Source organism: Cyrtonyx montezumae, unplaced genomic scaffold (assembly GCF_038088225.1).
Source record: "Cyrtonyx montezumae isolate F1298 unplaced genomic scaffold, pur_monq_1.0 scaffold_4, whole genome shotgun sequence".
NCBI classification, from domain to species: domain Eukaryota; kingdom Metazoa; phylum Chordata; class Aves; order Galliformes; family Odontophoridae; genus Cyrtonyx; species Cyrtonyx montezumae.
Genome location: NW_027072045.1, coordinates 22,463,554 through 22,477,565, shown reverse-complemented (window position 1 = coordinate 22,477,565; position 14,012 = coordinate 22,463,554). Strand labels below are relative to the sequence as shown.

At 34.5% G+C, this 14,012-nt stretch overlaps 1 protein-coding gene across 1 annotated transcript in view; it reads left to right on the top strand.

Annotated features, from left to right (window-relative positions):
* BMPR1A (bone morphogenetic protein receptor type 1A) overlaps positions 1-7,996 on the top strand; it is a 74,241-nt gene extending 66,245 nt beyond the window's left edge. Inside the window, exons 7-13 of the mRNA XM_065746807.1 lie at positions 1,218-1,317; positions 2,118-2,262; positions 2,916-3,108; positions 3,578-3,875; positions 4,644-4,819; positions 5,590-5,720; positions 6,791-7,996. Coding sequence (XP_065602879.1) covers positions 1,218-1,317; positions 2,118-2,262; positions 2,916-3,108; positions 3,578-3,875; positions 4,644-4,819; positions 5,590-5,720; positions 6,791-6,916 — 1,169 coding nt within the window. The 3' untranslated portion in view covers positions 6,917-7,996. The remainder of the gene's footprint in view (positions 1-1,217; positions 1,318-2,117; positions 2,263-2,915; positions 3,109-3,577; positions 3,876-4,643; positions 4,820-5,589; positions 5,721-6,790) is intronic.
* Positions 7,997-14,012: the final 6,016 nt, after the last annotated feature.

Here is a 14,012-nt window from a genome sequence, read left to right as displayed (position 1 = left end):
GACAGTGGTTCCTGATAGCTTTTATGATCTGTTGTTTACATTTAAAATATTCAGTCACTATATGGACTGCAATTGCTCTGTGTGTGGTTTATTTTTTTTTAATAAATTAGCGTCATGTTAATTGATAAATGAATCTCATACTCTTGAAGTAGATTCATCGCTTTCCTCTGTCAACCAGATACTTTTACATCCATTTTTAAGACTGCATGTGAATTTTAAAGAATACTGAACTCCTTAAAACATGTATACATCGTTTTTTTCTCTGGTGTATAACGCTGGACACTAGATTCTACTTAAACTTTTTTTGTTTAAATGGATTCCTATTATGTGTTGTCATCTCTAGTGCTTCCACTAGGGTAGCAGTGTAGATTCCTGAAACGTTTAATGGCGATGGGAAGTTCTCTGGGACTAGTGGGCTCTTCATAATAATTTGCCAGCAATAATTGTTTTGACAATTGTCAGCTCAAGATTTACATAAGGGTCCCTGGATGTATTAATCTGCTTATAAGTGAACCAGTCCTACTACAAAACTTTTACTGAGAACATATGGTAGTCAAGATACTGTATTTCTTATTAAGTTCCACAAATGTTTCAAATGGTTCTTCAGAGTAGATTTCAAAACAGCAGCTTCATCTGAAGAAATATGGTTTGTTCTCATGTCTAGATTCAATGTTAATAGATCAAAACCCTTACAAATAAAATAAATCCAACGATGTTATTGTGGATACGTTTTGACAGTATGTGAGTTGATTCTGACACCATAATATATGAAAGATATCATGCACTTTTTATTACTAGTGTTGTATTTTGTCATCAGTCAGTACTGAAACTTTATTACCTGCTTAATTTATCAGCAGTATTATAAATAACAAGATGACATCAGGAAATTCTAGGTAATTGTTTTGTAGGTCTGCTGTATTGCTCTGAAAGGAAGTTTTGTTATGCTTCCATCTCTTACACAATGCTCATGCACATACACTGGATATTTAAAGCATTAATATGGAAAAGAAAGTGCAGTGCCTTGAAAGTGCTAGAAGAACTTCTGCTGTATGGTCTGGCAAGATCCCTGGAATTGTCACATTTTATGGGACACTGTTTATGTAGTTACTGTGCAATTCTAAAGTATTCAGTAGATGAAAAGATAAAATCTAAGTGAGCTATGTGTGCTACGCATTTTACTAATAAACTACTTTGGAAATTTCTTGTTTTATTAATAGATGGACTGTTTGATGGCAGCATTCGTTGGATGGCAGTCTTAATTTCTATGGCAGTCTGCATAATTGTCATGATCATCTTATTTAGCTGCTTTTGTTACAAGTAAGGAAAGCACTTCATTTATTGGTAACATCTTTTATTTCTCATATGAGTGTAAATAGAGTTGTTTGCATTGTTAGGTAGAAATGAAATGTTCAGAGCAGAATTTAGATTATTTTGGTCCTTTAGGTACCAAGTGATTGCTTACAGTTTTGTAAGCTATTTGTAGCTATATTATAGCATTTGATTAAGAGGATTATGTCAGCTATATATAAAAATTTAAATCTTCAGTCATTTTTGTTTCGTGAATATGATCTAAGACTTACCTTTGCATAACATTTTTGCAGGCCTTAAGCAGTAAGGATGTGTTTTCTGACTTTCTGCTATGTTTAAATAATTTACTGTCTGAGCTCTGGTAGTTCACACAAGCACTGTTCGATGCCTGCTTCTGTCTGCTCCAGCTCTTAGATGGAGGTTAGCATCATCCCAGCAGCTTCGGCAGCAATGTGTGTGTCGGCCCTATCTGCCGTGTCTCAAAGTTCAGTCCTTTCCTCTAAACCAAAAGCAGTGGTGGTTTATACTGGTAACACTGGCTGCAAGCTGAATTTTTAAAATGCTAATTTTTCACATGACACACAATAAATGGGTGTGCCTCTGTAGATAGTACACGTCTTTTAAGTTAAAAGAGAAAAAACAACCCCAAACCTCTGTAATTTGCTTTTCCGGATAAAATTGTACCATGAAGTCTGTTTTTCTTGAAAAAAACTTGTCCATTGAAATCACTTTTTTCCTAGTTCAGCTTACTAAATACTTGGAAGAAGTGTTTTGAAGCTTAACTTTTCTTCTACTCTTACTATTTGCAGGCATTATTGTAAGTCAATGGCAAAGAGACACTGTTACAACCGTGACCTGGAACAAGATGAAGCGTTTATTCCAGCTGGGGAGTCATTAAAAGACCTCATTGACCAGTCACAGAGTTCTGGCAGTGGCTCAGGACTACCGTTACTGGTAAATAATAAACCCAAGATTTCCAACACTTAACTTGTGTCCATTTAGTATGTAGTTTGGCTTTGTACCTTATGCCTAGAGCAAAGCAGCTTATCCATTAATTATTTTTAATTTGCAATGACTGTGAAAGATAAAAGAGAAACTGAAGAAGTATGGAAGCCCATACTTGAAGTGTAAAAGCAGATTATTTGTTAGGAAATCTGTATCTATTGTCAAAAATAGGAGAAGATGGGAATGCATTGAATGGAGAACACAAGTATACAGCTGAATGAACTCTTTTTTTTTTTTTTTCCTCAGTGTCTACTATCTGATAAATGGATTTGTTCTTTATTGGTTAATAGTTGTTTGCCTTTTTCGGTCCAACATGATAGTTCATACTTTTATAAGGATTAGCAAGTGAAAAGTGTATGATTTATAATCTAGAATCAATTGGAATGCATCTTAATTAAATAAGAGATTGTTTTCATGCATTTCTTTCAAACACAACAGTGAGTTTGAAAGACAATAGTGGAGAATAATATAGAGCTAATCTTCAAATAGGTTCAAAATCCAAAGTAACCTAGATTTGACAAGCAGCTTGCCTGGGTGCCTTTGGTTGGTTGCTGGGATTTACTCTTCTCCCCCACCAATTCTTTTCTTTCATTTTCTTCTAGGTTCAGCGCACTATTGCCAAACAAATTCAGATGGTGAGGCAAGTTGGAAAGGGACGATATGGTGAAGTGTGGATGGGCAAATGGAGGGGTGAAAAAGTTGCAGTCAAAGTGTTTTTTACCACAGAAGAAGCCAGTTGGTTCCGAGAAACAGAGATTTACCAAACGGTTTTAATGCGTCATGAAAATATCCTTGGTAAGGAAACAACGTGGTGTTTGTTTAAGCTTATGTTAGGGTGAAGGAGGAGGAGCTCTTACTGAGTGGGTTGAGGAGGAGCATGTTGCATCTTGTGAAATTATCTCATGAGTGTTTCTTAATGTATACTAATAGAATATTATATAAATAATAAGTTCTTTATACTTCTGGTTGAAAATGTTTGCCATCTCTGTGCTCTAAGTCTGGAATGGTGACTAATAGAATATTATATAAATAATAAGTTCTTTATACTTCTGGTTGAAAATGTTTGCCATCTCTGTGCTCTAAGTCTGGAATGGTGACCTCATACAGGAGAAATCTGAGCTCTCATGTTACAAGTGCTCAGAAGGGGAAAAAGATACATTCTGATTCAGTCTAAGACAAGAAAGCTGTAAGAATTCTTATCGAATCTATTGCATAAATAACTTACATTCAAATAAATTGTAACTTTGTTTTATGTATTTGATAGGTTTTATAGCTGCAGATATTAAGGGCACTGGATCCTGGACACAGCTTTACTTGATTACAGATTATCATGAAAATGGATCGCTGTATGATTTTCTGAAGTGCACTACACTAGACAACAGGGCTCTCCTCAAACTAGCATACTCTGCTGCATGTGGTCTGTGCCACCTACACACAGAAATCTATGGGACTCAAGGCAAGCCTGCTATTGCACACAGGGACCTGAAAAGTAAAAACATTTTGATAAAGAAGAATGGAACGTGCTGTATTGCTGACTTGGGTCTTGCAGTCAAGTTTAACAGGTATGTAAGCAAATCTGTTATGGAAAAAAAACTGTGTTCTTTTTAATGCACCAGATATCCAGTTTAAAAAGAGATACTGAGTCCTTAGGTTGCATTTTTTTCAGGGATATTTTTGTTGGTTTGTTTTGAGATTAAAATATAATTAATCCTTGGAATACCAGTGAGCATCAAGCTGAAAACAGGTTAAGGAGCAAAAAAAAGAAGGAAACATTTATTTGTGGAAAACAGCAATAATTTTTTAGAGGAAAGGAAGAAAATTTCTTTGTTATTCAAAACTGACCTTCCATGCTAGCAGCTATTATCTAGTTCTGCTATAAGTTATCTCACAGAAAATATGAACAGTGTGAGAGTTGAAACTAAATGATGAAAATAATACTGTAGTAGTAATATTGAAAATGCATTTTACTTTTCCACAAGCTCATTGAAGCCAGAGATATGTACTACACTAGAGCTTGCAAGAAAGCATAGAAGCCTTTATACAAATAGTTTTCATTTGAGTTGCTGCCAAATATGTTCATCTTCATAGTGTTCTTTAAATTTTGTTTTTAATGCAGTAAATGAATAATTTCCATACTCAGGATCATTTTTCCATGTTATGTTTTTCAGTGGTACAATCTGTTTGAAGTGTAATATTGAGAAAGAAATAGATGAAAGAAAATAATCTGTAAATGGGAGCTTTGCAATGTAGTGATTGCATCCTTACACATGCAGTTTCATACCATGTCTTGTAACAGTCAACAGTTGGCTAACTTGTCTGTTTTCCTACAGTGACACAAATGAAGTTGATGTTCCCTTGAATACTAGAGTGGGAACAAAACGTTACATGGCTCCAGAGGTCCTAGATGAAAGCCTGAATAAAAACCATTTTCAACCATACATCATGGCTGACATATACAGTTTTGGGCTGATAATTTGGGAAATGGCTCGACGCTGTATCACAGGAGGTAAACTTCTAAATGTTAAATGTTCTGTGTAAGATCTACCAGGACCTTTTCTCTCCTTTAACATTACATAGTTTTACTGAAAATAATATAAGGAAATAATCTAACAAGCCTGTTATCAACAGACTTGCTTTCCATTAAAGCAGTAGAAACTATCTGTCCAGAATACTGGCTGAAAACCACTGACCCTAAACCTTTTTTATTATTAAAATCAAGAAGCTTAGGTTGTTTTCTCATTGCTCAAAAGGCCACGTGCCAGGTCTTGGAGAGGTAGTGGAATACAGATGTATTTCAACAACTGTATTGTTAATGCAACTTTTAAGACGTAATTGCTGAGGTATTCTGGTATAATTTATTACATTTCTTTTCTTATTCAATGTTTTAGATATTCTTGCAACTTCTCCTTCCTTTTTTCTTCACTGTTCCTTTGTGGCATTGTGGTTCTTTTTATATTCTTCCAAGTTTTGCTTTCTCCATGTTTCTTTGTAGTGTAGATTGGATTAGAAGATGTCAAGTTATACACTGGCTATTAAAATCAAAGGTACTGCAAGGAACTTTTAAACTTAATATTCATAACTACTGGAGTTTTACTTGAAAAGATTACTGTTAAGAAGTTTCAGGCTTTGTTTTGCAGTATAATAGTGTGTTTGGTTTGATTTGGCATTAAGCTATTCATTTTTGCTCCTGGTTAAGGAAATCAGGGACTAGAGACGTATTTTTTGTTGCTGTTCTTCTTTCTTAAACTATGTTTGATCTTTCACAATTATCTCCAGGTATTGTTGAAGAGTATCAGTTGCCATACTATGACATGGTGCCAAATGATCCATCCTATGAGGACATGAGAGAAGTGGTGTGTGTCAAACGTCTGCGCCCAGTAGTATCTAACAGATGGAATAGTGATGAAGTGAGTATGCTGAAAGGAAGAATTCATTCCATTTGTTCATTTGTAAAGAAGGATATTTTAATTTTGCAGTGTTAAGGCTTTGTAAACAGAGACAGACATCCTGATATTTTAAACTGCACAGCTATAGTGGAATAAAGATCTGTTTGAAATAAACTCAAAATTCCATATTTTGATGCAACTTTGCAGAAATCAGGGAAAAAGGCACCCTGAAACAACATTGATATGTATAAGTATGGCTCCAAAAGTTATCTTATGTTTAGACAATGAAACAGGGGGAGGGATTGACTGAAACTAAACCCAATAAATTTAGTTCTTACTGGTGTCACTAATTCTAATATGTATTACATGTTGGTTTGTGGTATGAAGTATTTTATGTAATAGGAAGTAATTTGGTTGCCCTTATTTTAGGCAGTATATTCAGAGTTCAGCATATTGTTTTTGACCCTGGAAGGCTATTAATAGGATTGTCTCTTGATTGTGATAGGAATATTTACTTTTTGTTTCTCATTTCAAAAGATATTATTTCTATGCTGTGATGTAACTGAAATATTAAACATAAACATGTTTTTAAAGAGCAACAGCTTGAATGCAGTAAATAAGGCTTCACAATTTCATTTACAAGGCTACATATGCCATACCCTTTTTTCCCAAAGTATTAGGTTTCTTCTCAGAATTCTCACTTTTCTCCTTTGTATTTTTTGATGATTGGAAGAAGTTCTGTCACTTAACTCATTTTCTGTGAGAAAGTTATCTATGGTTCCTCTGTTGTACACATGGATTTTTTTCTGCTCATTACTATAATTTATATACATACATTCTTGAGTTATAGCAATAAATTGTGACAGAGCATCTGTGAAACTGAAGAAACGGTTCAGTTATTTCAACTATTGCAGTACTAGGCAGTGTGGAGGTTGGGAGGAAGATCTCCATCAGCAGTTTTGCTGAATACGTGCAAGTTACTGGTTTGGATGTAAGAGCTTTCTACTCTGAGCATGACAGATAACCTACACTATATACCTCTCAGATCTATCTGTTGTTACAATACTGTTCCTTTGTTTTTTATTTAACAGTGTTTAAGAGCAATATTAAAATTAATGTCTGAATGCTGGGCTCACAATCCTGCTTCAAGACTCACTGCCTTGAGGATCAAGAAGACACTTGCCAAGATGGTGGAATCACAAGATGTAAAGATTTGACATAGTAAATTGACATTGGAGAGCAAAGCTGAACTCCTAGAACTTTTCACTCAAACATGGGTGAGACCTATGTGGAAAGAGGAAATAACTGAGATTCGGTGTATTTTCTCACCACACTTCTACAGGCTGCTAATCAAATCTTTCAGTACTTCATAGACTGTGATGCTGAGAGACTCTCTACACTACATGCTATGTATATGGACAGCCTTGATTAAAATATGCATTTTGTTTTGGTATTAGCTGCATCGAGACTTCAGTCATACTTAGTGAGTCTCCAGTAAAACTCTGGGTACTGAATTGAATGTTTAGATTACAGTGCTTTCTGTGAAAGCCTAACAAGCTATATGGATTCAACAGAGATGGAGAATATAAGCTTTTTATTTGCCTTCTACCTGATAAAACCTAGCCAATCCATACCAAGTTTTTGTGAAACAGCCTGTAGGTTATGAGTCTGTTTGTGATGTTACTCAGTTTAACAGTTCCTTATGCCTTTGTGTGTGCCAGGATTATTTTGCTGCCATTTGGAATTTAAATGAACAAAGTTTTGTCATCAGGGCTCTATTTTGTGGCTTCACAATCAGAGGTCTGCTACATAATTTGGTCTTTGCCATTAAGTTATCCTTGAAAAATTGCAGTTTTATCTCCATCCTTGTTTTGATCACAAGGAGAACTGCTAAAATGTGAAACATTTATAAATTAAGAGATGCCTGCCTGGTCTGTATAGTGCTTGAAACAATGTTCTTAGAGGCATAGACTGCCTTAGTCATCTCACTTACAGTAGAGTGGGCTCCGTAATTTGGTGAAATTTGGTACATTTTTCACAGTGCCACATGCAACCAGTGTTTTACTGTAGAGTACTTCATATCTTAACAAAAATGCCATTGTTGAGTTTTGCCTCCCTGCTTTATTGAAACTCACTGGTAGGTGCCTGTCATTCTCTTCTCCATACAGGAGGGAATTAATCAGCTGTAGAAGTATGCTTTCTCGCTGTTTGATAAAATTAGACAGAAGTTGTGACAGACTTGAGAACCAGTCTAATGTACAGACACAAAAGAGTAAGAATTACAGAATACAATAAAGGTTAGGACCTGGAGAATATTCGAACTGTTGAAGATAAGATTCACAACGAGCAGATTTTGAATGGTTTTGCTCTGATGTAAATGCAGGAGATTATGTCTGTGGGCCGCTTAGTGGACAGTTGCAAAATTACAGAATTGAGAAAAGGTAAATCATTGAGGTTTTCAAGCTCTAGTCAGCCACGTTTAGGAGGAATGACACTGAAAGATATTTTGTGAAGATGTAACAGGTTACTAAAGTTACGAAATTTGGTCCTGTTGTGCCAATTGGTTGGCATGCACAAGAAACCGTAGTTCCCTCCATTTCTCCTCCCATCCAGACAAGTTGGTTGAAAACCAGAACCCCTCTATGAGGTTACAGTAAGGCAGAATTATTAGGTTATGATTCCTTTGACACTTCTACTTTGAAGTCAGGAAGCAGTACCATAAAGTTGAAGCTTCAAGTCCATGAATCGCCAGAAGAATGAAAACACAGTATTTGCAACCATTTGAACCTATTTGATAATTTAAGTGCCTATAACTTTGTACTGTAAATCTTGTTCTAGATAACTTTAAAAAGGGAAGTTATTTATACAGTGTGTTTTGTGCTTTATTAAAAAATAAATAAATTAGTCCTATGTACATGTGTATAATTAGATATGTTCACCCACACAAACATATGCCATAGTTGAGATTTGAAGAAAAAAAGTTAGGAATGATATTAAAATTGAAGAAAATGTTAAAACTTCAGATTGATTTATGTCAGATTATCTGTTGTCTGAAAGTATGTACTAGGAGATTGTTTTGATATATGTTTAGATTTCCCTTAAATACAACTGATAAAAATGTAATGCAAAACTAATGTGATTTGTGAACAACTACAACCTCCTAATGTTATCTTTTCATTTTAATTCTGTAGTTTGCATAATGTAAATGGTCAGGCAAAAAGATAGCAGTATTTTTATTTTCTATTATGATGTACAGACTTTATTTAATAGTGCTAGATATTTTATAGATAACTAGCTATTTCGAGGGACATTTCCTTTTTTAAAATAAAGTCATTACTTTTGTTCAGTAATGCCTTTAAGTATTAATATGTACTCTGGTGGAGAGGTTCATAGATGAGTCAACTACAATTTTAATTTATTTGAAAATGGCAAAAGATACAATATTGTGCCACAGTGCTCATGGTAAAGGGCTTTTTAAAAGAAGGTTTCTCCGTCCACTGCCAAGAAGTATGTGATACGTTTGAAATTAATAATCCTGTCTTTGCACATCATTTTTACACAGGTAGCAAGAAATTATTTGGTATGAGCCAAAAGAAAAAAAAATAAAAGCTTTTTTCTTTGGTTTTACCTCTAAAATTTTTTATCAATAAGGAAAATTGTTTAACTAGGCACCCTGCTAGTTTAAACTTTTAGGTCGTGGTGATTTATTTAAATTAACCCGTTCCAATTTGAATACTTTTGTTACTTTCAGCTGTCAGAAGCTGTTACAGCCTTATAAGCTGTAAGCTTTTTAAAAATTAATTTCTCTCATGCTTCAAGAAGCCATTGGCAATAGTATAAGCAAAACAAGAAAGTGAATTTCTGTCGTTTCTAATTATCCACCTGTTTTCTCCTCTGTTGTACAGGCATTATCAAATTGGTAAGATTATGATCTTTGGTAGACGTCTTAAGATCTGAATTGATTTACATATTCACTTAGACAAAGATGTGAACTGACTGCTGCAAATATCTTTGATATTTGGGAGACAAAAATCCTTGGAGATTAACCTTTATTTTTCAGCACTTCATTTACTACGTTTATACGTAACATGCATATGTAGTTTTCACTGTCATCAAGAGGAGCTGCTAGATCTTTAGTAATCCTTGATTCGCTGGTACTATAAAAAAGCTAATTGTTAAAGGACCTGGTTGCATAAAGCACTTCAACATGTATCTACCTTCCAAGCAAAGTAATTGACTGTTTGGAGCTCAAGTATGACTATACTGGTATTTTAGCTATCTTTCAGAATGATCTTAGCTCCAAGCCAGCCCATTAATTATAACATAATGAAACATACTCTTAAGCTAAGTTTTTGCTTTATTCAATACTGCAGAATTCAGAAGCCTTTAAGGATGGAATGGGTAATTGGGTTTGTCTGTCCTTATGGGATTCTCCTTTTTGGCTCAAAAGTATATAAGGATTTGTCGTCTAAAAGAAGTCTCCCAAACCTGGCAAATGTGCTTTATATACACACATGACTGTGAACATCAGTAAAAATCAGAAATGTGGAATGCGTGAATGCATGTTGGGAGCAGGAAAACTGTGCCTTTGAATTTCATAACTGCCTTTTTTTGTTTTTAATTTAAACTGTTACTTGTGACTCAAATTATTTTCCAAATAACTGAAATAACTTATATAATTACTTCTGTTAAAATTACTTGCAAACTCCAAAGGAAATATGATGCTTCTGTAGTAAAAATTTAGGCTTGTATTTTGGGTTTTGTTCAAAGTGTAATTTTTCCTGAGCTTTACTCAGGAAAAGGACGCCTTTCCCCAAACGCATCAGTTTTATGATTCTTTTCTAGATTATTCTTATCTTGAATGAAATGTAAAATGAACATTTTGTTGCCTCCATAGTAGTCTCAATGAAAGTTTTGTCTTGATCTGAACGACCATTGGAATGCATTTTTAAAGTGAATCATTTGCATACATGTTGTCTGTCCTCATAGATCGTATTTCAACAACCAAAAATGTTTGAGAAGCATACATAGTTGTCTTTTTTTTTCTATATTAGACCCTTTAGAAGGAAGGTTAAGCTTATGTTCCATCAGCTATTAGGATGTTATATGACTTCATCATTCTTCTGACAGTGCCTCTGGAATCAGTAGATTTTATCTAGTACCCACGGTCTTTGTTCTAAATAGGGAGTGATGTCTGAAAAACAGCTGGCAACATTGTGTGATATAGGGCTTTATGGAGCCCCATATTAGCCTTGCTCGGTGTAGCAGAAGTGGAGTGCACATTACTTCAAACTTTTGAACAAATCTAATGTAATGGTTGCTTTGTCATATTTTGCCTTCGATTACAGATACAAACACCCACACCATGTGCTGACATTTGTGCTCTGACATGCCATGCCCAACATAAAATGTACTATATTGTATACAAGAAGAATAAATAACATTGTAGCTAACTTAGAGAGGATGTAAATAAAAAAATGGAAGAGTGGAACAAGGCAAATGGTCACACTCTTGTGTGTTATATGCCAGAAGTGTAGAATAATCCTTTAAAAATGTAACACACTAATGTATTTTGTACAGCATCTGCTTTAAAAGGTGCCTTATTGAGTTTACCATGAATTGCTTGTTCTGTACACAGATTATGTCCAATGTATCATTTTTAAGTAAATAACCTTATTTTAGTACACATTAGTAATGTGTTTTGTTACTATAAGGTTTTGTCTTAAAATGTGATGACTTGGAAATCATAATACTTTAACAAAACAATTTCTTTTTAATACCTCATACAGATGTTTGGTTTTTTTCCACAGTCCTTGAATAAGCTGTGAATGGCAACTTTGATTGCTCAGTGGAGTTAAGAATTACTTGGTGCTTTATTGTGCTGTTTCTTGGTCTTAAATTGAGCACAATGATAAAACCAGAGCTTCTTTAGTCTGACTTTTTTTTTTACTCTGCTTACAGTGAATTAAAAAGCAAATCAGAGTTGAATTACTGTTTTCTTTGAACAGGTGCAAGTTGACTACCTGCTGATTTTATCTATATGAATTTACTTCAGTGGGTCAAGCCAATTGAAAAAGGAAAAAATAACTGGATGAGGGGTTCTGTATGTTGTTTTTTTTTTTGTGTGTGTGTGTAGCGGTGTCCAAATCATGGAATTTAAGTTAATATACTTCTCTACTGTTCGTTACAGAATTATGCATTTGTTTCTATATAGTTCATTATGTGCTATGATTCAAGTAAGTGGAAAACAATCAAGGGGATATCTTGGGTTTGAGTATAGAGTTGTATAAAATCTCAATGTTTTTTTCATTGCAGAAATGCACCAGCTACTAAACATTTCAGGTTGCAAGGAGGAAAAAATAAGGTCTATTTTGAATCATTTTGTCTACATAAAGGTATGTTTTGAGCAGGAAGTGTCTTTGCTTTAGGGACAGCTCTTTACAATGGCAAGAAGGGTTTTGTATCTTGAGCATCACAAAAAAAGTTAATGAAGTATATTGTAAAAATAACGATAAAACTTTTTTTCTTTGAAGTGATAAATTCACAGGTTAGATTTCTATAATTTTTTTAATCTAGTCTTAGATCTTTTTTTCCTTCTTCTGCACATAATACCAGTAATTTTACAGAGCCCAAAGATTTGCCCCTCTTACTGTTAGTACCTTGAAAGAGTAAATTTTCTCTCGTGGTTATAGCTGTAGTTTATAGAGCATATTCACTGATTGAACTTATCATGGCTGGGAGGCAGACTGTGGGATTTCTTATGTTCACATGACAAGAGGACATAATGAAAATACTGTGAGTAACTGACATTTTGCACAAGTGCATTTTTTAGGTGTTGGGTTTATTTTGTGTGGTTTTTTTTTTACCACGCAGTCTACTGTTGCTCCCTGAAATGGCCACAGGATGGCGCAATATCCTAAAGAGTTGAAAATCCTTTTCAAAATGGTGGGGGTTTTGATAGCTGAAAGTAAATTACACTGCCTACTAGTAACAAATACCAAGATAATATAGTTGATGTATGATTGTTCTTCACCTTTGTATAAAGGCTTTTCACTGATACACTCACATCAGTATTTAAGAACTGAAAGTCATGTCCTGCAACACCTGTAAAACCCTCACAGTTATATTTTGTTTGAAAACCAAAAAGCATGCTAAGGAGTAAAAGCATACTGAGTAATTTCTGAAATGAATTACAAAACTTAAATAAATGCAGAAGTATCAGTAATTTGAATTCCATGAATTCCATTAATCCTTTCTCTAGCTTTCACTGTTCCCTAAAGCACTGTTTTGGTTTGTCTCACTGTTGTTAAAGCAGTAAGTCTTACAATAATAGGCGTGAATCAGATTACTGAGAGGTCCACTGGTATGTGTGGATCACCCTTATGAAACTGGTTCTTGAGAGGTGACCACCATGGACTTTAGAGGCTGGCTGGATGTGACATATGAAATGGGTTCAGATGGATCTGATGGCAAAATTTGGCCATTGTTGAATTTAACTACAGAAAGTTAATACACCGTGAAAAATAGAAAGTTGATACACAGTGGGTAGTTGAAATGTGAGTGAAGTAAGGAGCTCTTCATAGTAACAGGAGAAAATTAAGAAATTTTAATTTTAAAATGCAAAGCACTATAAAATATGTTCATATAGCAGGTCAAGCTTCAGTAACAAAACAGATTTGCCAAGGTGTTGAAAGATATAGGGCATGGGGTTTTTGTTTGTTTTGTTTTATAGCTTTGTGGTTTGATTTGGAGATTTGAACTACTTCCAAAATTTTTTGTCAGTTACAGGGTTTTTGGGAAGTACTAAGAGAAGCTGGAAAGTATTTTTAAATATGAGAATCATTTGGTGGTAGTGCTCAATAGGTGTGTGTTTAAAATAAAAACAAAACAAACAAAAAACCTTATCACTTAGGAAGAAAGCCAAGCTTCAGGGCTTATTTTGCCTACAGAATGCTTGAATCCATTATATTTCCTGAAGTTTTTGCTACAGAATTTAAAAATGAAAGTTTTTCATTTGTTCCTTTTTTCATTTATTCCTTTTTGTGTATGCAGATGGTTAACTTAAACACATTTAAAGATACAAATATGAAAATGTCTTTATATTAACCACTGTATTCACTCTGGAGTCAGTCTCTGACTTATTGTCTGGCTTATTCTTCAACAAACACTGGTAAGCGTGGCAATATTAAAAATCCTGCCTGGGAGAACTGCTAGGATCAGAGATGACACATACAGGCCTTTCTCTGATGCCTGCTAAACTACTACCTACCTTGTCTATTTCCAAGTAAGTGCATAGTTGTCATTCCAATTTAA